Genomic DNA, 24,011 nt, shown 5'->3' with positions numbered 1-24,011 from the left:
CGATCACGTGGGGCAGGTTGGGCGGCGAGCCGCCCCCTCGCCTCGGAGCCGCCCTTCGGTGCTGCCCGTCGTCGACGAGCCTAACCGGCGCTCTCCGCTCCGCTCTGCGGCCCCGGCGTCCGCGGCGCCCGTGCGCTGAGAGGCCGGCGGGAGCGCGCCGCCCCGGGAAGGCCGGAGACGGGCTCGGAGCGCGGCCGCGGGCGCCCCGGCGCGGGTCGGGCCCCCGGGACCGCGGAGCCCCGCAGGGAGGCGGCCGAGGGACCGAGCCCCTGGCCCCGGCCAGGATGCACAACGCGTCGTCCTGGGGCCCGGAGCGCGCCAACACGTCGTGCCCCGCGCCCGCGCTCGGCTGCCCCAACGCGTCCGGCCCGCTGCCGCCGCTGCCGCCGCCTCTGGCCGTGGCCGTGCCCGTCGTGTACGCGGTGATCTGCGCCGTGGGGCTGGCGGGCAACTCGGCCGTGCTGTTCGTGCTGCTGCGGGCGCCCCGCATGAAGACCGTCACCAACCTGTTTATCCTCAACCTGGCCGTGGCCGACGAGCTCTTCACGCTCGTGCTGCCCATCAACATCGCCGACTTCCTGCTTCGGCGCTGGCCCTTCGGGGAGCTCATGTGCAAGCTCATCGTGGCCATCGACCAGTACAACACCTTCTCCAGCCTGTACTTCCTCACGGTCATGAGCGCCGACCGCTACCTGGTGGTGCTGGCCACGGCCGAGTCGCGCCGGGTGGCCGGCCGCACGTACGGCGCCGCGCGCGCTGTGAGCCTGGCCGTGTGGGGAGTCGTGACGCTGGTCGTGCTGCCCTTCGCCATCTTCGCCCGGCTGGACGACGAGCAGGGCCGGCGCCAGTGCGTGCTGGTCTTCCCGCAGCCCGAGGCCTTCTGGTGGCGCGCGAGCCGCCTCTACACGCTGGTGCTCGGCTTCGCCCTCCCCGTGTCCACCATCTGCGTCCTCTACACCACGCTGCTGTGCCGGCTGCGCGCCATACGCCTCGACAACCACGCCAGGGCCCTGGAGCGCGCCAAGAAGCGGGTGACCGTGCTGGTGGTGGCGATCCTGGCCGTGTGCCTCCTCTGCTGGACGCCCTACCACCTGAGCACCGTGGTGGCGCTCACCACCGACCTCCCGCAGACGCCGGTGGTCATCGCCGTCTCCTACTTCATCACCAGCCTGAGCTACGCCAACAGCTGCCTCAACCCCTTCCTCTACGCCTTCCTGGACGACAGCTTCCGAAGGAGCCTCCGCCAGCTGCTGCCGTGTCGCGCCGCCGCCGCCTGAGCCGGCGCGCCGGGAGCCGGCGGCCCGGCGCTCGGGGTGGTCCCTGAGCCGCAGCTTCGCCCCCCGCCCACCGGCTTCCTAGAGACGCAGGTTCTCGGGCCCCTCCCCAGGCCCCGCGGACTCGGACGCGCTTTGGCCGCGCCCGCCCTTTCAGTGTGCCAAGCCCTCCGGGTGGTGCGGAGGCGCGCAGGACATGGGCACCGGCCGAGGCGGCGGAGAGCGCACAGACCTCTCCCTAAGGCCCAAGGGCGCCGAGGCGACCCCCGAGCTTGACACGGAGGGGAGGAAGGGGAGAAAAGGGGGCAGTACTGCAGGGACCCTCTTCCGGTCCCCCCCGCCTGCCGCCTCCCGCCCCAGCCGTCCGCAGCCCGGCTCTTCGCGGAGCCCTCGGCGCCGTCAGGGGAGAGGCCCTCGGATGCCGCGGGCGCCCCGGCGCCGGCTCCGCGCTCGCCTCCGCGCTCGGCTTCTCCGGTTTCCCTCAGCGACCTTTCGTGCTTTTGCTCAGGCTGCCCGGCGCGCGCCCCCACCGTGTCCGCGCGCTCTCGCCGCCGGGGAAGAGGGTCCGGCGCGCGCGGGCGCTCCCACGCCGCGGAGGTGCGAGGGGAGATGCTAAGGCCGCCCGGGCCTTTGACGGGGGAGACAGACAGCTTGGGTGGCGGGTCAGGAGTGAGTGAGTGTGAGTGTGTGTGAGTGTGTGTGAGTGTGTGTGAGTGCGCGCGCGTCTAGCAGAGGCCGGGGCTTTGGATGCAGGAGGATGGAAATTGGCTGTGATGTCTACTCAGCAGTGATAAGAACGGTGACAGCCCCCTTCCTGTCCCAGCCTCTTCTTTCTTTGCCTTTCCGCTTTCCCACCCGCGCTGTCCCTGCGGGGACCCGGCCGCCGGGCTCGGGAAGGGCCTGGGGCCGGATCCACGGCCGGGTTGTGGCGCCCCCTGGCGGAGCCAACTGCGGGCGCCGAGCATCCAAAAACAGCGCTGTGTGTGCAGGTGAGCGCACCTGCGAAACCGCTCTTTCCGTGGCTCGGTTACTCGTCATCGCTTCTCTCTCCAGAGGGCTCCACTCCCCCCGACACACACCAACGCCCCTCTGCCCCCGTTGACCTAGTACAGCTTGGAGCAGTTCGTTGCAATTCTCAGTGTGCATATTGCTTTTGAAGACGGAGAACTTTATGTGTGTCCTGATCTTACACGTTTCGGGGGAGTTAATGAGATAAGGAGATGCGTATCCATCCCTCCGTTCCCTTTCTCCTCGTATTCCTCATCCTCTTCGCCTCAGGGGACCCAGGGAGCTGAAATGACCGACGCCCTCATGATAACCTCTCCTGGTTCCCTTTCCACAGGGAACTGTGGATTATTTGTACTTCATTTCTTAGTCCCAGACGGCAACTGGGAGATGTCTGGTCTCACAAGGGAGACCAGACAGCACCCTATATTTTATCTCTACTTCTGGGAGACAGAAGTGGATTAAGAGAGAGGACTGACATTGGCTTTGCCCAGCCATCTGCAGTTTACACTTCAGACCTGAGGGCAGAGCTTTAACCAGACTACAGTCATTAATGAGTGTTCTAAAAGACATTTTTTTCCCTTTGGGATGAATTCCAAACGGGAATGAAAATGTCTAAAAGTATTTGTTTCCCAGGGTCAGTGTTATGTGTGATAAAAATTATCAGTGTTGCTGGCAGAATTTGTTTACTTAGTTTGATGGGCATTAACCACTTTCTCAATTACTTAGCTTCAAAATACTTCTAACAAAATAAATGAAAAGGAAAAACTCTCCCTTGGTTTTTTCCCAAGGGAGAAGCTAACTCCCTTGCTGATTTTCATGAATAAGAATTGCTTCCTTAGCTCTCAGAGTAATTAGGAACAATGCGATAATTCATAGCTATCAGTTTAGAAAATGTAAATTTAGAAACCTACCTTGGGTGACAAATAATAGTAAAATTTTCAAAACATGGTTTTCCATCTCCAATGCATTTTGAATGATGTCCATCATGGCATTTGAACAGTCCTCTGCTGGTGGGCTTCAGAGGCCTCTTGGAATTCATTTTAGTATCTTCAAATTTCTTGGAAACATTCTATTGATTTTCTTTATGACTCACAAAATTATTTTGTGAATCCTCAGTGTATTTTCAAAATTAAAAATTTAAGCTTAGAGTAGCTACCACATTCTCTAAGGTAATGGACAGAGAGTAAAGTGGGTATTTGGCCGCAAACACAGACAAGGGTGATGATCTGGGTTTGAAACCTCATCTGCCTTCGTAAACTCAGCGGCTGTACTTTGACATCTTCTGGACACAGATCGGGGGAGAGCGGTGTGATCCGCCTGTCCGCGGCATCATCCCTCCCACAGATCAGCCCGGCTGTCGTGGAATCTACCAAGGAGACTGCTGGAAAAACACAGGAACGACATGGTTGCGTTGTCCACACAGCAAGGCGTGGACTGGCTTCCTAGTGTGTGTATGTGTGCGTGTGTGTGATTAAGTGGGACCCAGTACTTCAGTTTCCTCCCGGCTTTCTAAATGATTGGATAGACTGTTGTATCATTACTTCTAGGTTGTTGCCTTCTTATTAGCATGTAGAAACCCAGATTGTAAGTCTCAGACTTCCTTCTTATGACTTGGGTACTAGGTAGAATAAATATGCCGATAGTCATGCCAAAGTAGAATTTACTTACATCATTGCATTGCAGAGCTTTTAACTCTGTGTTTGATTTTTGCAGTCTTCCTGTAAACTGTGTTGTTTGGTTATACCACTTCTGATATTTTAAATGTCCATTTGGTTTTACTTTACTTAGTACGGTTATGTAATGTATGTGCTTAGGCGTTCTCTTGAGAAATGCAGAAACCCTGTGAGTCCATGCACAGAAGCTCTGTTTAAAATAAAAGCTGAAACATTCTGTGTGAAGAGTGAATATTCTATTTCCTGAGAACATGGGATCCATAATTCAGTCACCTTAGTATTCATGCATCATTAATTTTATTTTATTATAAATTTATTCATTTTATTTATTTATTTTTGGCTGCGTTGGGTCTTCGTTGCTGCATGGGCTTTCTCTAGTTGTGGCGAGCGGGGGCTACTCTTCGTTGCGGTGCGCAGGCTTCTCATTGCGGTGGCTTCTCTTGTCGCAAAGCACGGGCTCTAAGTGCACAGGCCTCAGTAATTGTGGCACGCGGGCTCAGTAGTTGTGGCACATGGGCTTAGTTGCTCCATGGCATGTGGGATCTTCCCGGACCAGGGCTCGAACCCGTGTCCTCTGCATTGGCAGGTGAATTCTTAACCACTGCACCACCAGGGAAGTCCCAATGCATCATTAGTTTTAAAAATACTGCCTTCAGGGAAAACTTATCTAACAGATAAGCAATGCATAAATAGAAGTACTTGATAGGATAAGGTTAAGAATGAAATCCCCCCCCCTTATTTTGGTTGATTGTGAAAATGATGTCAAACTGCTGATTAGGACAAAAACCCTAGTACATACGCTGGACGGAAAAAGGATAATAAGCATTTTATCGTATTCATTTCTTGAAAATTTGAGCAGCCTGTTTGGAGAGCGAGAAGGGAAGAGAAATTGCTTAAGTTGTCAGCACACACATTACTATTTCAGCTAACAGAATGCACAGACGTGGCATACACGTGTGCAAGGTAGAGAATCTCACCAAAAAGACCCTCGACTTCCAGAAAACTCTCCTTTCCGTAGCAACATGCTGGGAAAACAACAGCAAACACTGTTCCTCCTAGATGGCCATGGTCTCCGCTTATCCAACTAAGGAAGACATCAAAGAATGCTTCCCTTAATGCTCTTTTACTAGGATGGCTTCGGGTCTGGCACTTTGGTTCCCATTTTATATACAAAGTGAGATACAGGAAGTGGGTCGTTTTGGCAAGGACCACAAAGACCAATTAAGACCAATCAGAGCCCATCTGGTTCCTATTCTAGGAATTGTCTCATCCCATTCCAGCAGACATGAAATTGTTTGCAATGTATAATTTGAAATTATTAGATCAAAGAAAACATGGATCAAGCAAGATATACCTACTAGTATTCCATCATGTAGTACAAAGGGAAGACAAGTTTTAATCATAAAACTTCAATCCTAACTCAGAGTCTTTAAAGTGTATGGTGTTGTTAAAGTTTATATGAGAATAAAATTTCCTTGACCAGAGCTGACTGCACGTAGTGTTCAACTGCAAATGCACCAGGTACGTTGTAATCCGCCTGCTTCGTGCGTAAGGACCTGTGGCCCAGGTCCGCCATTTAAGTAGAACAGAATGTTAATGGTGCTTCTATTTATACAGAACAGAGTATTGCATTGGATGATACTGTCCTTAAAATTAGGGCAAGGTACATTTATTTGTACCATATCTCACAAGGTTACACAAAGACATCAATTAAATGAAAAAAAAAAAGATGGGGAAAGGGAGGGAAAGTGAAAATGGCATGACTGAGAAACGTCAGAGTGGTTGAGCGGCATGTCTCCCACCAGCCAGAACAGGACTTCTCTTTTGGGAAATCCCTCCTGGCAGGGACAGAGGTTGCCAGGTTTACACCTCAATGGTTTAATTCGTTGCTCTTAGACATTATGATTATGAGATTTGGGGGGAGGGGCGCTGTTGGCACTTCTGGACGCTAGTTGTGTTCAAAGGGTCTCTTCGCTCATTCTGTTTTCAGGCTTCACTCCATCTCCCTATTTTTGTTCCCACACTTGGTTCCTGTCTTCTCCTGCCTGGTTCCCTGGGTCCAGCACACACCTGGGTCCAGTTTCTCCAGAGCAAGGACTTCTGCCCCCCACGGGGTGGGGAGGGGAGTCACCCGGCTGCGGGGGTCAGATGTGGCATCCCATCTCTCCTTACACGCTTCCAGCCCCTGTGTGGGACCCTGCAGCCGCCCCGACTCCCAGGGGCTTGGGGCCTCCCGGGGGCTTTGGAGGCAGATCAGCTGGGACGGAGCCCGCGTCGCCCCCTTTGGCGCTTCTCCCATCTGCTGCCCGGAGCTGCTCTTTCCTGTCCTTTCCAACCTGCTGACGTCTCGTCTCTGCCGCCCTGGATCCAGCTCTCTTTGTGCATTTAAAAATTACTCCGCTACTGTCGTTAGCAGGGGCTTAAGAGAAAATAACAAGAATACGTATGAACGCCATCATCTTAAACTGCACTCTATGTGTGTATACATATGTGTCCTATGGGTGTGTATATACACACACGTGTGTGTGTGTGTGTGTGTGTGTGTGTATAACAGGTTGATGAAATTCTAGTAAACCTGCTGATTGAGAGGAACTCAGTAAGAAATCAGTTCCTTGGAAGAAGCTTAGTGTATAAAGGTAGATATGTCATCCAAATGTCATAGAACGTCTGGAATGAAAAGCAATCGAAAATCTTAGGTTTCTCTGACAACAAGCATTCTGGTATCTGGAGATACCTACATGCAGTCTGTCGAGAAAGCATAACCCACTTGAAACAGAGCTGAATCTCTGTGTAATTCAGCACCACCCACGTGCCCAGCACAGCTGACGTGGCAGGATTATTCAGATACTGCCAGGCTGCCTTTGAGAGCCATGAAATCAGGTTCCCTGAGGGGCTCCTGGCAACAGCATGCCCCTCGGCTGACATGTCCCCGTGGAGAACAAATACTTGTCGTCTTATGTCACTGGGATATGTGACCTTATTGAGGTGAAAGCTGACATACCAGACAAGATTTTATTTTCTCACCTATCATTACATAAATAACTGATTTGGGCCTCCTTTTAATTGATCTCATTCAGAAGCTTTCACTTTTTCTTGCCGGATCATTGTTTAAGTTATATTTTACAATAGTAAACTAGAATCATTTGAGTAACTAATAATAGTTTTGAAATATCAAAGTATTGATTATTTAGGCTTCCCAGGGCAGAGACATCTCTTGACAGTAGAGCTTTTAAAAAAAATCATATAAGAATTATTTCTTTGGCCTGCTGGCATACTTCAAAGTGCTTTTTTTCCCCCCCTGCCATTAGTATATTGAAATATAAACATTCTTCAAAATAAACATTCTCTTTGTGAATAATAGTTTATGAATTTTATTTGTTATTCTCAGTGGGAGGAGCCACATTGATCAAATAAACCTACTTGTTTAAAGCATTTGTAAAGAGAGGACTTGCCTGTCCCCTTAAGGATGATTTATGCAGAACATCAGGCTTTGCAGTGGCAGCTGTACTAGCTTTTTTTTTTTTAAATCACAAAACTTCAAGCAAAAAATATTTATATATATATATTTTTTACTTGCTGGGTTCCTATCTTCCTATAGGTCTCCTAATTATAATTTTTAATGACATAATATTCTATAGAGAGTGAAAATATAATAGTCTTTGCCATTCCTCTCTTGCTGTTCCTTTACTATTCTTATTTTAAATAATTTTTTATTACTATATGGCATTTTCGTGTTTGTGTATGTTTTATCTTTTATCATTTCCTTAGGGTGTGGCTAGGAGTGGATTTACTTTCTGACCTCACATCCAAGCCTCTAAGCCCCTCACCTTCCCTCCTCCGTTCCGTCACGTGAAGCAGTGCGTCCCAGGAAAACATCAGCCGCACTCATGTGTGTCCCTTCCTTCCACCTTCTCAAAGGCTATTCCCTTCACTCCTGAATTCGCTGCATTCACCTTCTACTTACAGTGTTTATGGCATTCAATCATTCCGCAACGATGAAAGAAAGAGCTGCCATAAACTCTTCTTTGCAGAGAATGACAGCTAATAAATGGAGAAGAAATGACAGAATTAGAAAAAAAAATCACCATTTTGCAGTTAGATTATGAACCACTTTGTAATAATTGACTCAAGGCAAGGTTTATCAGTAGATAACAAAATTATCAGGTGGAAGATTTATTGGGAACAAGGATATTTGTGTGATGCCAAAATATCACTCCCAAGATGACTTGCTAATTTCAAGGATAGAAGATATACATGTATAAAGGAGGAATCTGGTGGTATTATCAAGGAATCAAATTTAGCACGACTAATGACAGGACAACCTGACATTAAGTGCTGTGTGATACTGTGCACTGTAGCTTATACATACATGTACACATATACACATACTGTGCACTCTAACATATATATACATGTATGCATACATACATACCGTGTACTATAACATATACACACATATTGCATACACACATAATGTACACTAGAACATATACATACATGTGTGCATACACATATACTGTGCACTCTAACATGTACACATGTATGCATACACACATACTGTACACAGCATCACTGTGGCATGTTTAACTGTAATTTAATCAGACATTTGACTAACTTCTGGTTAACAGAGAAAAACCAAGAAAGGACCCAAGAAAATATTTGAAGAGATTATAGTTGAAAACTTCCCTAACATGGGAAAGAAAATAGCCACCCAATTCCAGGAAGCACAGAGAGTCCCAGGCAGGATAAACCCAAGGAGAAACACACTGAGACACATAGTAATCAAATTGACAGATTAAAGACAAAGAAAAATTATTGAAAGCAACAAGGGAAAAACGACAAATAACATACAAAGGAACTCCCATAAGGTTAACAGCTGATTTCGCAGCAGAAACTCTACAAGCCAGAAGGGAGTGGCATGATATACTTAAAGTGATGAAAGGGAAGAACCTACAACCAAGATTACTCTACCTGGCAAGGATCTCATTCAAATTCAATGGAGAAATCCAAAGCTTTATAGAGAAGCAAAAGCTAAGAGAATTCAGCACTACCAAACCAGCTCTACAACAAATGCTAAAAAACTTCTCTAGGTGGGAAACACAAGAGAAGAAAAGGACCTACAAAAATAAACCCATAACAATTCAGAAAATGGTCATAGGAACATACATATCGATAATTACCTTAAATGTGAATGGACTAAATGCTCCAACCAAAAGACACAGGCTCGCTGAATGGATACAAAAACAAGACCCATATATATGTTGTCTACAAGAGACAATGATCAGATTTCCTGTCCAGGAAACATTTCCTCTGATCTTCAGACTTGTTTGTCTAACTGCTCCTCACCGTCTGTACTCAGATGTCTCAAAGCAGCCTTATGTGAACAAGCCCCAGGAGAACATTTGTGCTTCACCCAAACCTCTGCCCCTCCCCCCCAATCGACACCTCGCCCCTTCTGGAGGTTTGTTCTCAGTTTCTTTCCCTTTTCCTGCATCTGTGTCCAGTTTATCAGCTTTGGTTCTGCCTTTAAAGTAGATCTTGAATAAGGACTCAGGGCTCTGTGCTTGCCCCCTCTCTCTCTCCCTCTCCTTTTCCCTCTTCCTCTCTCCCTCCCCCTCTCTCCCCCTCCTCCCTGAAGTCACCCTAGCACAAGCCACTACCCTTTCCTGAAACACCCTGTAACCAATGTCCTGACTTCACTCTGACTTCTCTCTGATTCACTTTCCATCCACGTAGCAGCGAGACTGGTTCTATGAAAATGTAAATTGTTCTGTTCGCTGCCCTGAATGTCTCTTAAGTAGATTTTCATCACAGTTTGGATGAAATCCAGATTCCTTGCTGTGTTCCGGGGGACCGCATGGTTCCACTGTGCTCACCCAGCCCTGCAGCGCTGCCCTCACCCCCCAGCCCTGCAACGCTGCCCTCACCACCCAGCCCTGCAACGCTGCCCTCACCACCCAGCCCTTCTCTGTGCGGGGCCTTTGCACCTGCTTTTAGCTCGCCAGTGATGTCAGCCAGCTCTCACCTGGCCAATTCTTTCTCGTCCTCAGACTGTGTCCCCTCAGAAGATCTTGCCCTACTACTTACTGCTCTTCTCTATTTCGACTCCCTGTTTGTTTCTGTTACAGTTTCTAGGTATTTTATTTCTTTATTTCCTTGACTTTTGTCTGCCATCCCCACTGGAATGAGAGCACCCTGAGGGCAGGCTTGTGCTTCACAGTTACCTGAGTCTGTGATATACGTAAAACGGAATCTGTCACATAATGGGGTTAAATTAAACAAACGAGGCCATGAGACTGGGATGGCTCTGGTACCTTAACGTCCTAAGGAAGTAAACCCAAACCTAAGCCTGTAAATGCCTCAAGGTTTTGAAATCAAACCCTAAGGACAAACAATCACAGCTAACCTTTCCCAATAAGGTAACCTCTTATACAACCAAACAAGTAACTTCCTTGCTTTGTTTCCGTGTCTTTTCTATGAAAGTCTTTACCCAGCTCCTGTGGGTGGGAGTATTCTAACCACTCCTGGTTTGGTGCTGCCTGATTCTAGTGGATTTTTTCTCAAATAAACTCTTAAATTTGTTAATATGCCTCAGTTTATCCTTAACAGCAGGTACGCAATGCATGTTTTTCAATGGAGGGATAAATGACTGAGTATCTTTAAATCCAGGCACTTAGGGTTCGGGGAGCTTCACTGCATCTTTTATCATTCATACCAATTTTCATATCAATCGTTTACAGTTGTGGTAAATTTTCTTTGAAATTTTGAGTCCTGAAAACTATTTAAATTCAGAGTATATGAAAGTCTATTTTTGAGAATAGCCACCAGAGGGAGCACTGAGATAATTTTTGTAAGAAAAAAATAAGAATTATTCAAGTCCATTGGATCTTTTATATAAGAAATTTCACCACGTTTCTTTCAGAACAGAAAATTTTCTTATGACTATGTAACTATGTCTGATACAGTAAATCAAAAATTACAAAGTTCAACCCCCCAAATTAAAAATGTTGATAGTCATAGAGTTATTCTTAGATGTCCACAATTAAGATAACTCTGGCTTGAAAAATTCAAGTTAATTATGTTAATCCTCTGTATTTTTTGGAGTTTGAGAATATGTTTGGATACAATTACTAGGGAATTTAAATTTTAATTCTGTACTTATGTCTACAGGATTTAAACATCAGGATTTTTATTTAACAATAGCTATACTTGGATGTTATTTTTATGTTATCTCAAACATTTGGATTTTTCCAAATACAATCAATTTAAACATAACCTTCTTAGTTTTGCTATGTGAATGTTGATAAACCTGGTAATTAACCATAAGATAGATTAGCCTATCAGTAATTAATAAGTGATAACTGAGTAACATTTGTCTCCATATAACTCCTTTTATGGACGGCCATTTTTCTGATAAGTCTGGAGTCAGCAGTTCAGAGTCGATGCAATGGTTCCATGATGCTGTGAATGTCCCAGGGTCCTTTAAACCCTTCCCTGCACCATTCCTAGCATATGCTGTTGTCTTACTACTTCATCGTCACAAGATGGCTGCCCCAACGCCATCCTCTTTTCTTTTTTCCTTTCAGGAAGAAAGAAAAGAGAAAGAGGAAGAGGTCACACCTGTACTGAGAAAGCAACAATTTCCCTGGAGATCCCCGAAGGATCTGCACTTACGTACACATCACTGACATTACATATGGTTCACCCTTGGTGGTGTGCATTTTATGGGTTCGGACAGATGTGCAATGACACGTATCCACCACTGTAGAATCCTACTGAATAGCTTCATCCGCACCCCCGCCACGTTCCCCGTGCTCCACCGACTCATCCCGTCTTTCCCCAAACACTGATCTTTCTACTGTCTCCATAGTTTTGCCTTTTTAGAATGTCATATAGGTAAAATCATACAGTGTGTCGCCTTTTTATACCGGCTTCTTTCAGTTAGTAATGTGCGTTTAAGTTTCCTCCATGGCTGTGCCACATGGCTTGCAGGATCTTAATTCCCTGACCAGAGATTGAACCCTGGTTCCAACAGTGAAACTGCCGAGTTCTAAACACTGGACCACCACGATTTCCCCCAAAAGCCGATTTCTTTTCGTGCTGAATGATATTCCAGTGCCTAGATGTACCATAGTTTGTTAATCCATTCACCTGCTGAAGGACATCTTGGTTGCTTCCAGGTTTTAGCAATTATGAATAAAACTGCTGTAAATGGGGCTTCCCTGGTGGCGCAGTGGTTGAGAGTCTGCCTGCCAATGCAGGGGACATGGGTTCAAGCCCTGGTCTGGGAAGATCCCACTTGCCGCGGAGCAACTAGGCCCGTGAGCCACAACTACTGAGCCTGCGCGTCTGGAGCCTGTGCTCCGCAACAGGAGAGGCCGCGATAGTGAGAGGCCCGCGCACCGCGATGAAGAGTGGTCCCCACTTGCCACAACTGGAGAAAGTCCTCGCACAGAAACGAAGACCCGACACAGCCATAAATATAAAAATAAATAAATTTTTTAAAAAAACTGCTATAAATATCTGTGCGCAGGTTTTTGTGTGAGTAAAGGTTTTCAACTCATTTGGGTAAATACTAGGAACGTGAGAAGAATCTAAATGAGAAATTCTTCCGCAGTTAAGCAAAGAACTGAAATTTATTTTATTTGAAATTGCTATGCATTCATGTAAAGGGAATGACAGACAAAAACATGGAGTGTGAATATTAAGAAAACTCTTTAAGAAGAAAAGTAAAAAGTAATGGAAATGCTCTTTCATAAAAGTAAAACCCCTTTGTAATACTTCAACATTATTTTCTGTTTATTTAGGTTTCATAAAACCTTTATTTGCGAGACTATGAATTTTATGGAGAGGGCATATTTATTCAGTAATAGCAAAGATAAATGGTTTTTTAAAAAGATTATATGCCTTAAATATTATTAAATTTCATATCTTCAGCAGAAGCTTCCTGGATTTCGTTCTCTATGAAAACTTTGTAAATGTTCACTAGATGGCACAAAGAGGCCAGCAATACAGAGAGACCAGTAGAAATGCAGAGAGACCAGTACTTTAACAGATGCTGGGACGGCTTAAGTGTTATCATGAAGGTTCCGCGAAAAGAATCTCAAGGAAAACTCTGAATTGAAAGTATTAGGATCTAGAAAGATTAGAAAGTCTTGCTAGGTGTGCCCCTTAGATGCACATTTGGGCTGAATGTGATTTCTGAACTGATATCTCTTTCCTTTTAAAAATCTAAGATATACTGATCCATATTATGAAATTTAAGATGATATCAGTATATAAACAGAATGTCTAATAATCAATTTCCAAATCTTGTTAGGGGTTAAAATTCAAAGTATTACAATGATCAATTTTTATTTGAAAAATAAAAAGGTTTTATATTATAACATGAAAATAATGGTCCTTTACAAGACCGGGGTGCTTATTCACATTTTTTTTTTTTGGTCGAGCCTTGCGGCATGCGGAATCTTAGTTCCCCACCAGGGATGGAACCCATCCCCCCTGCATTGGGAGCGTGGAGTCTTAACCACTGGACCGCCAGAGAAGTCCCTCTTATCTTCTTTTCCGGTTAAGGGATAAATAAAGGAGATAAGCTGGTAATGGGTTGCAATTTGGGGTTTAGTTATGGTGGGCTTGATGAATGTAGAAAACAAACAACAATACAATCAAGTCACAGTACCAAACTAAATGATACTGATAACGACATCCCTTTACAAAGCCTCTCATGGCCCCCAAATTGGGTTCAGTGTCCTTCCAATATACGCTTGCACCCTCGTATCTGTACTCAGCACATCATGGCGCTTGCATCTTCTATTAACAGTTCGTTCACCTCCTGCGCTTGACTTGCAGCTCCTTGAAGGCAGGAGCTGTGTCCTATCAATCACCATCCTTGCACGTAGGAGACACTCTGCGGGATTTAGGGATGTGGATTCTGTTCCCCCCACAGATGTTGGTTTGTGTTTCAGCTCCACCGCTTACCAGGTAAAATTTTGGACAACTTACTTAGGCTTTATAAGTCTGGGGTTAATAATGAATAAAATCAGTGAAGATCACAACAGTAGCTCTTCCATAGAGTTTTGCAGATGAGATAACAGAGGTGAAGCACAGTATCTGGAACACAGGAGGATCTGAATGACTTGGCTGTACAGCTGAAACCCAACACAACATTGTAAATCAACTGTACTCGGGTATAAAATAAAGCTTAAAAAGTTACCTATTACTATTATTGTTATTATTATTAAAGAAACATTTGTTGAATGAATGAATCTCTTTTTTTTTTTGAATGAATGAATCTTAATTAAATTCTCTGAAACCAATACTTATCATTTCGGGTTATTGATATTGCTGTGATGTGGACACGTCTCATCCTTTGATGTACAGGATTAGGAACATGGTAAAATAAGTTAGTTGAATATGTAAAAAAACCCAGACACACAATTTCTATAAATAAGTAGTCAGAAAACTTATCTGAAACTTGGGAATAAACAAAAGATCACTGGCTACTCTTTCAGTGCAGTGCTGGGCTTGATTTTATCGTCTGGACAATTTTCCTCTGCAGAAGCAAAGATTAGCTTGTAGATTTTTCCTGGTAGAGACACAAATTTCTGTTCATTCAGTTAACTCAGAGGTTGTGGTCTATGGTTTCATTGGACTGAAATCAGTTTTATATGTAATGTAGCAATCTTATTCTAACATTTTCTTATCCAGTAGCCTATATACACATAAGTGCTCAAGTGCTTTGGACTTGACTTACCATCTTACTGGCTCCTTCATTGATTACTAAGTTAAAAGAATCTTTCACACATGTTCATTTTATATCTGCACCAGAGTAATGATTTTATATTTTTGAAAATTATACTCTAATGCAGCGCAGTTTAACAATATTTTAGTAAGCTGTGAATCTGAACTCTGACAGTTAAGGAGTCAAGAAATTTCTCCATGAATCTGAGCCGGGTTGTATACCTAGGACTCTAATCTGTAACATCTATATAACCATTTGATTTTCTTTGATGACTTATACTTAACAATTGGAAGTTAAATATGGAGATATGACATGTTAAACATTTATTGACATTTGAACAACCCTGATGACATAAGTGTTTTTTTGTTTAATTCTCATGGAAGGAGCTTTAGGAGAAAAAAACAACAACAGTAACAAACCCACAAGGTTGTTACAACCCCTTTGCCTTAGCAATGAAGCAACCACTGCTTCTTTGCCCCATTTAGCTCACAGTACTGATGTTGGAAACTGTATATTTGGAAACAGTATCTGTAGATGCCTTTGCTTTTGGTCCCAATTATAATCCTCTGTCCAAATATATAAGATAGTAACCAAGCTAAAGTCTAGATTTGGTTTAATGTTGGCAAAGGAAAAGTTCCCTTTTAAAGAGAACAGTTTTGGAACAGCTCCATAAAGCAAGCTCAGAGTCAAAAGGCTCTTATCAAAAATAGTCAGTAACTAAACGCAAAGGAATAAGAGATCTAGGCTCTAGATTTTCCTGAAACATTCCTGATGGGTAAAGAACTTCTTGGCAAGATGAACACAGGATTTTTTTTCACCAGAACCCAAACAGTTTAGCATTTACCACACATAAAAACAATTTTGATTATCTGTATATACTAGTATTATATACTTTATTCATCAGAACGTTCTGGCAGACCAGAAAACAGATTTCTGGCATAAGACAAAAGCATTTTGGTTGGCATTATATACACATACATAGTAGTGTTTACTATAAATCATTTGAAAAACTTGAGACTTTGGCTAAAACAGTGTTTGCTGGAACAATTTTATAATAACATATTTTTCTATGATTCTAAGGTACTTTAAATTTCTTAATGTCTCTAGTCTATTACAGGTTTGAATATCTGTCATTGCTTTATAGTGCTTATATTGACCTGCTGGTTAATAAAATATACCTGCTACAGTATTTAATAAGCAAGTTTTTACTATATGAAAATGTAAAAATGCATGTTTTGATAGCTGAAGAGACTCTACTTTTTCCCAGTTACTTTTGTTATTGTTTCCCAAGGGTGAAAGCATGTTGCTGTTGCAGAGGTACAAAAGGGCATATGAACATTTCTGATCAAAAGTACTTTAAAGGCATGAAACCAGGCCACAGTCACCCATGATGACACAAAGTTCTGAGAGGCGAATTATGAGCTGAAATTTCAGGTCATTTCCCAGAGTAGAAGGATATTTTAGCTAAGAAAGGAAAGCAGAGAAATCATGTGCATTCAGCATGCTGATTTCCCCAGCATAGAAGAGCTCTTATCTAGAAAGGAGCTAGATTAGAAATCCTTTTTTTTTTTTTTTTTTTTTAGTTTTATGTAGAGGAGGACTAACAAATACTGCTCACAAAGGAAAAGATTGTACTTACCCACATCAAGATAGCTAGGGAAGTCTACCATTCAGTCATTCCCATTCATAATTGCAAATATCTACATAGATATATCTACCATGATATATCTGGTTGGCATTATATACACATATACAGTAGTGTTTACTATAAATCATTTGAAAAACTTGACACTTTGGCTAAAACAGTGTTTGCCTGAACAATTTTATAATAACATATTTTTCTATGATTCTAAGGTACTTTAAATTTCTTAATGTCTCTAGTCTATTACAGGTTTGAATATCTGTCATTGCTTTATAGTGCTTATATTGACATATATATATATATATAGATTTATAGCTTTATAGTGCTTATATTGACCTATATATATCTATATAGATAGATAGATAGATAGATCTAGATATATCCACCAGGCAGATGTTTGGCAGTCTGTAGGCAAAATATCCAAGGGACCATCTATTTTGTTAGGTTTCTATTTGAATATTTTAATACTGGCAATAAGCTTAAATGAGTGAAAAAAGCTGAATGTATGCATCTCTTAATTAACATATTCATTCATTCAACAAATACGTATCTGAGGTCTTGCTGTGTGCTAGGTCTGCACTCGTATGGAAGATACAGCAGGCAGCAAGGCAGGAAGGGTCCCTGTCTGCATGAACCGCACGTGGAGTTCACACTCTCTGACTGAGAATCTTCTCTGCCTCTCCGCACCAGGCTGACCAATATAGGAAGAAATATAGGAAAAGTTTCCTACTTCCAGAGAGCTCATGGTCTAATGGTGGAGATGGCCACATCCAGTGAAGATGAAATGCCATGTCACCGAGATAAGCAAGAGGTGCCGTGGAGATGATTAGGAAATAGACCTGTAACCATGTTTTATCTCAGTAGCTGCTAAAACGCTGTGTCACTCAATCACAAAGAAGCCACTTTATAGCATTAAGCTGGGTATTTATTATCGATCTGTTGGTTTACAGCACACATCACCATTTGTCTTGGAGATGAGAGTTTACCACTGAGATCCTATGGGGCTTTATATAAATGAATACGTTAAAGAAAATGATAAGAGAAACAAATACAGAAATAAATGACAATGGATGTGACTTCTGACTCAAAAACAAGAGTTTGAGGTAAAGAAAACAGGTTCCCTACGTTGGAGCCCATCACGTCCCCAGGCCACTGTGGGAGGCTGGGGTTTTACCGTGGTCACCAGCCACCCTCGGGACCTCATCTTGGAATTTTTTTCCTCTTCCTCTGCTCAGTTTGAGGACAAGAACATGAATAATTTGAGGCATAAACTGCACAACTGTAGAGAACTGTATAAACCCAGGAAAACCTAAAAGATTCAGAGCCTACTGTTGGCTGAGTATCCAGAAACCTGCTTTTGTCTTGAGTTATGGCTACGATTGCCTGAGTCTGAAGGAAGCAAGGTCCCTCAGTTGGATGTTCAAGGGGCAGAGCCCCGCCCACTTCCCTGCAGGCTGCAGCTGTCAGGACTTACAGGCTGTCCCCTGGGTCCCTCTGACTCATTTCTCTGATTCCAGCCAGCTCCCCTCTTTGTTCCCACACGTCTCTGTGGACTCACTGGCCTGAGTTTTATGCTTCTCACTAATTGCATCTATTTCTTCACCCTCTCTCCAGGTCATCACAAATTACCATTTCCAAACCCCATTTTTATCTCAGGTGCTCATGAAATGATTCTTTTCTAAAGGTTGAAAGAGCCTCTGTGATCACATATAACTGAATACAGAACTAGCCTCCCTGTTTATCAGTTTCATTAATAGGGGGGAAAAATGAGAGAAAAATCAGTCTTGACAACTGGGGAGCCTCGTTTAGACAGAACAGCAAGCTGATTGAATGCTCTGCTTCTGAACTGGATGTTTTGGTCTTGGATAAACACTACAGACACAAGAAATTAATCATCCTAAAATGTGAACTTTGATTTAAAAAATATTTTAAGAAATGGTCTATATTATTTACGGGATCCAATCTAAAACCTTTATCATGTCATTCAAGATTCACCATAATTTAGTCTCAATTTAATTTATAATTCTTTTTTAAAATTGAGGTGAAATTCTCATAACAAAAATGTAACCTAAAAATGAACAATTTGGTGATATTTAGTACATTCACAAAGTTGTGCAAACACCACTTCCATCCAGTTGCAAACATTTTCATCACCCAAAGTAAACTCTGTCCCCACTAAGCAGTCTCCCTCCATCCCTCCTCCCCAGCTCCTGGCCACCACCAGTCTGTTTTCTGTCTCTAATAAGTTAACTATTCTGGTTATTTCATATAAAGGGAATCATACAATATGTGACTTTTGGGTCACATACAAAGGGAATCATACAATATGTAACGTATTTCACTGAATATAATGTTTTCAAGGTTCACCCACATTGTAATATGTATTAGTACTCTATTCCTTTCTATGGTTGAGAAATATTCCACTGTTCCATGTTGCATTCATCAGTTAATGGACATTTGATTTCTACACTTGCTACATTTGGCTATTATGAATAATGCTACTATGAACATTCAGGTACAAGTTTTTATGTGGACATGCTTTCATTTCTCTTGAGTGAAAATAAATGGAGTTGCTGGATCATATGGTGACTCTACATTTAACCTTTTGAGGAATTGTCAGACTCTTCCAAAGTGGCGGTACCATTTTACATCCTAACGGTAGAGTCTAACAGTTCTAATTTATCCACCTTCTCACCAACACTTGTTATTATCTCTTTTTAAAAAATCATAGCCTCCTAGTGGGGATGAAGTGGTATCACACTGCAGTTTTGATTTGTGTTTCCCTAATGACTAATGACATTGAGCCGGATTTCTTGTGCTTGTTGGCCGTTTGCACATCTTCTTTGGAGAAATGTCTGTTCAAATCCTTTGCCCACTTTTATGTATGTATGTATGTACTATTTACACCTAATGCCACTGTCAGGCTCAATGGTGACGTACATTTTTGAAGTTCTAAAACTTGCATTGAATAATTTACTAAATTTTCGTTTATGTGGGAATTCTGAAGCTGAGTAGCAGATTAATAGAAAGATTTTCCTTGAAAGAAGGTGGTCATGGAAATAGAATGCACCATGGATCTAAAAGTGTGCCCATTTCTAAATTGGATCATTTGTCTTTTTGTTGTTGAGTTGTAAACATTATATATTCTGGATCCTAGACCCTTATCAGGTATATGATTTGCAAAAATGGTTTCCCTTCTGTGGGTTGTCTTTTAATTTTCCTGATAGTGTCCTTTAACGCACAAAAATTTAAAATTTTGATGAAGTACAGTTTATTTCTTTTTTCTTTGTCGCTCATGCTTTTAGTGTTAAGTTTTAAATTTTAAATCAAAGAAAAGATGAAGAGTTAAAAAGCATCTCTCTGGCTCAGTGCTATTTGACTGCCTTCAAAACACTTACAGGGGAGGGAATGATGAGTTGTGGACGGCACTTGCTCTCACTGTTTACGAGCGTGAGGAACAAACAACAGAGGCCTTTTAATGTTTATAAATGATAAATTTTTCTGAGAACTTGTCACTCATCGGAAAGAGCACTTTTATTTCAAGAGGCTGAGATCTATCCTCAAGGATAAAGTGCAAATTGCTTGTTTATGATCAAAAGGCTGTTTTCTGGAAGTCTGCATTTTATATCTTTTCTTAGGAAATACTGCGGATGTTTTCCCATACCAAATGGCAAAATCCTAATTCTAACAGCTACATACTAGAAGAGGGTCTTGTGGAAGATACTAGCATTTACAGGGTACCTCCAGGTTTTAAGTACATGGGAGATCCTTGACGAGGATTGCCCACTTAATTAGAAATAGACTGTCTTATCTACATGATTGCATTGTTATGACTCTAGTTTAAGGCTTAGCGAGAGAGTCTGTAAAATATGCCTTACGTCTTTCAGTTTGTGGTTGGTAAATGTGGCAGGAGCCATACAATTTCAGTGTGAAACGCCTGTTCCCGTGCAGCCCCACTGATGACGCCCTGGCAGGGGAGTCAAGGATGGAGGAGGAGCTCTCTTGGCGGCACAGACAGCACCGTGAAAGGACAGGGTGCTGCCCTCGGCTTCCACGGGCTTCGTGTGGGATGGAAGATCAGCTCCCTGCTCAGCCCTGCAGGAACCACAGCGATGGAGCAGTTTGGAAGGGGTGCAGTTTTCCTGCCGGTGTTTGCCCGAAGTAGGGTGGGTATTGCCAGAAAGGTTTTCCAGCGTTAGACCATCCCAGTCCTTTGGCCAGGGGAGCAGGCTTTTCTCAGAGCCTTTTTAGTCTGTGCTGTTGGCGGTTCTGGATCAAGGGCTCTGGAGCGCCGTGTCTGGGTCATAAGGAACCCAGGGGACCCACTGCTGTGCCGTTCCTCAATCCAAGGTCCCTGGGCTGCCCTCCTTCTTTCTGCCTTCCAGAGTCTTCCTATGCTTGTTTGTTTATTATGTCTGGGTTTTTTAGTTGGAAAAGGGAGGAACTGGTAGGAATAGGATCTTCGCCAGAACTAGAAATCCCCTTTTTCTTTTAATTTTTTCTTTTTTAAAAAAATTTTCTTTATTTTTATTTCATTTTCTTAAATTTTATTTTACTGAAGTATAGTTGATTTACAATGTTGTGTTAATTTCTGCTGCACGGCAAAGTGATTCAGTTATACATATATTTATATATTCTTTTTCATATTCTTTTCCATTATGGTTTATCACAGGATATTGAATAGAGTTCCCTGTGCTCTACAGTAGGACCTGTTGTTTATCCATCTTCTGTATACTAGTTTGCCTCTGCTAATCCCAAACTCCCAATCCATCCCTCCCCAACCCCCTTCCCCCTTGGCAACCTCAAGTCTGTTCTCTATGTCTGTGGGTCTGTTTCTGTTTCGTAGATAAATTCATTTGTGTCATAGTTTAGATTCCGCATATAAGTGATATTCTCTTTCAACCCACACGACCAAGGCTTTTATCCCTCAATCTCCACTAAAAGCACTTTTGCTAAAGTCAATCATGGCTTCCTGAGCTAAAGCCAATGATGGCTTCTCATTCGCATCTCACCTGGGCCGTGCGCAGCGTCTGGCACAGGTGATCACGCCTTTCTGAGACACTCTTGGTTTGGCTGAAGGACACCACTTTCCCTTGATTGTTCTCTTACTGCTCTGACCACTAACTTTTCGAGTCCTTTGCTAAATCCTCCTCATTTCTACGATCTGAAAACAGTGGCACGTCCAGAGCTCTGTTCTCAGATCTCATCTCTTCTCAAGGTTGTGATTTCTCTTAGTGAAGCTCAGTCCGTCTCATGGCTTTACACGCCGCCGACAGCTAAATGCACGCTTACGATTTCTAAACGTATATTTGGACTTTGACTCCCTTTAAAATACCAGACTTAATTATGCAATGCTTAGCTGACATTTCAGACATGAGATATCTAGTCAGCATCTCAACTTTAATGTGGTTTCCTTCACACCTGTTCTTTTCTTGGTAAATGGTGACACTCTGTCTCTCCAGCTGCTCAGGCCAAAAAAACTTGGTGTCATCCTCGACTTCTATTTTTCACTTGTATTCTACATCCAGTTCCTCACAAAGCCTATCACCTCTGTTGATTCTAGCTTCAAAATATACCTACGACCTGTCATTTTCTCGTCCCCTCCACTGCTACCATCCTGAAGACAGCCGCCATCACCTCTTCTTGGACAATGACACTGGCTGTGTCACGGTATCTCTGCCTCATCCTTTTTCCCCATCTGAGTCTCACACTGTCAGTTTCTCAATCTGGAAAACCAAGTGTGCAGCAATTAATAAAACACTCTCGTACCACTTCCTCTGTTTATTAAATATGTTAGGACTTGTGGCATTTGCCATTTTTATGTGCTGTGTTTATTTTCCTACTTAAATGATTTCCTATGGTAATCTAACTCTTTCATAGAACAAGTTCTTAAAGTTCACTTTAAATTTAAGAAAATCATTCATATTCATACTTTAAGGTTCAACAACATTGACCTTCAGTGACAAAGTAAATTTAAAACAATTTTAGCACAAGTACCAGAGGTTGGCTGAGGCGGTGTATGGGTTCCCAGTTTGTGTCAGGATGGGACTGTTTTTATGAATTCTCATCCATGGGAGTTTTGGGAAGGAGATGGCAATTCCCCGCAAGGTCAGCCAGTCTGTTCTCCCTAGCAGGGTGAAAAAGTTTTCTTCCAAATGAGCCTTTCACATCTTCACCCTGCTGAGGCAATATCCTGGGTCGCAGCATAGCGGGGATCCTCTGGGTTGTGGAAGATGTCAGTGCTTAGGATCCAAAGGCAGCTTAGTGGATGGCGTGTGGACCATTAAAACACCTAGAGCTGCCCTAGTTGACAAGGACCATTTGTCTGCTTGACGTCAAAATAGTCTAAGTCACCGAGGTTGCCGTTTCTTGTCTTCATGGAGGGACTTTTTCTTTCTAGTTTATCATTCCGTCCATCCAGGTATCTTGCCAATATATTGATAGATTATCTTAGCATTTTCTACTTTTGATTTCTTTTCCCCTAACTTTCCTAATATTTGAGTGCTTCCGTTCACTCATGCTGCTTCAAGAAGAAAACCCAATCGCCCTCTTTTCTACGGCTATTAAAACTACGTAAAATCACTTGATGCATTTCTTTTTTCACTGCTGTGACTACAGCTTTTTTGTTGGAAAATATTTTGAAATTCTGTAAAGTCTATTTTTTTTTTCTTTTTACTTTGGAAAGTCTATTATTAAAACACCAATTTACTCAACACAGAAAATTAGTGAATATCAACGGTTTTGTCATATTCTTTAGCTTTTTAGAGAAAAAAATGAAAATTCTTAAAAAACCTGAAATTGTCTTGTAATTCCCAAGCCATTCCTTCTCGACTGCATGGAACATTTAAGTGAATTAACACGACTCCTTCAAATCTATCCTCTTTTATCTGCCTATCTATCTATCTCCCTTTATATCTATCTATCTACCTACCTATCTTTCTATCTATCTACAACAATACTTACTCTAAATTTTCCGTTTCAATTTACTGATCTTTTTGTCTATTTCTGTGCCTATACAGTGTTGTTTCATTACTTAGGATTAAATATATACATATAATTCTCAATGTCAAATGCGACAGTTTTTTAATTTTTGTTTTTCTTCTTTTCAGTTATCTTAGATATTCTTCGAACTTAATTTTTCCACGAAATTTTAGAATCTGTCAAGTTATGCAGAATTTTTAAAACTTTATTGTGTGTGGTACACAATAAACTGCATATATTTAAAGTGTTCCACGTGACCGTCTTTGACACATGTGTAAAGTATTTCTCGTTTTCTAGTAATCACCTAAACCTGAAACAATCACCACAATCATGGTCATGAACATATCCATCACCACCAAAAGTCCCAATGCAACTTTTAATGCCTGCTTACCACCCCTCTGCCACCAGGCTCAGTGGGAGTTTGTGGGGAAAAAATAAGCAAGAGCTGAGAAAGCACCCGAGAACAAGATGCGATCCTGAGAGGTGGTGTGCTGTGTCACCTGCATTCATAGTTTGACCACATCCGGGTTATGGTACAGTGCAGCTCTTTCTTCACTGTGTAAGTTTTCCCTTATTCTGAGGTGAGGACCAGGCAACTCCTGACTTGTAACTCTACCTTTGAATGATCCTTCAGTGACAGGTGAATCTGAGGCTGGTATTTTTAACTTCCTCTTTTGGGATTTGGGGTGTGC

General features: G+C 43.0%; 1 protein-coding gene across 1 annotated transcript; it reads left to right on the top strand.

Annotated features, from left to right (window-relative positions):
• The first annotated feature begins 211 nt into the window (after positions 1 to 211).
• On the top strand, positions 212 to 12,452 carry NPBWR1 (neuropeptides B and W receptor 1). Its single transcript, XM_082363020.1, has one exon. The coding sequence runs from the start codon at positions 285 to 287 to the stop codon at positions 1,275 to 1,277; it is 993 nt and encodes a 330-aa protein (XP_082219146.1). The 5' UTR covers positions 212 to 284; the 3' UTR covers positions 1,278 to 12,452.
• The last annotated feature ends 11,559 nt before the right edge of the window (positions 12,453 to 24,011 follow it).

This window comes from Balaenoptera borealis (genome assembly GCF_965194805.1).
Source record: "Balaenoptera borealis genome assembly, chromosome: 17".
NCBI classification, from domain to species: Eukaryota; Metazoa; Chordata; class Mammalia; order Artiodactyla; family Balaenopteridae; genus Balaenoptera; species Balaenoptera borealis.
Note: the sequence above shows the minus strand (reverse complement) of the source record. Positions and strands in the feature narration are given on the sequence as shown.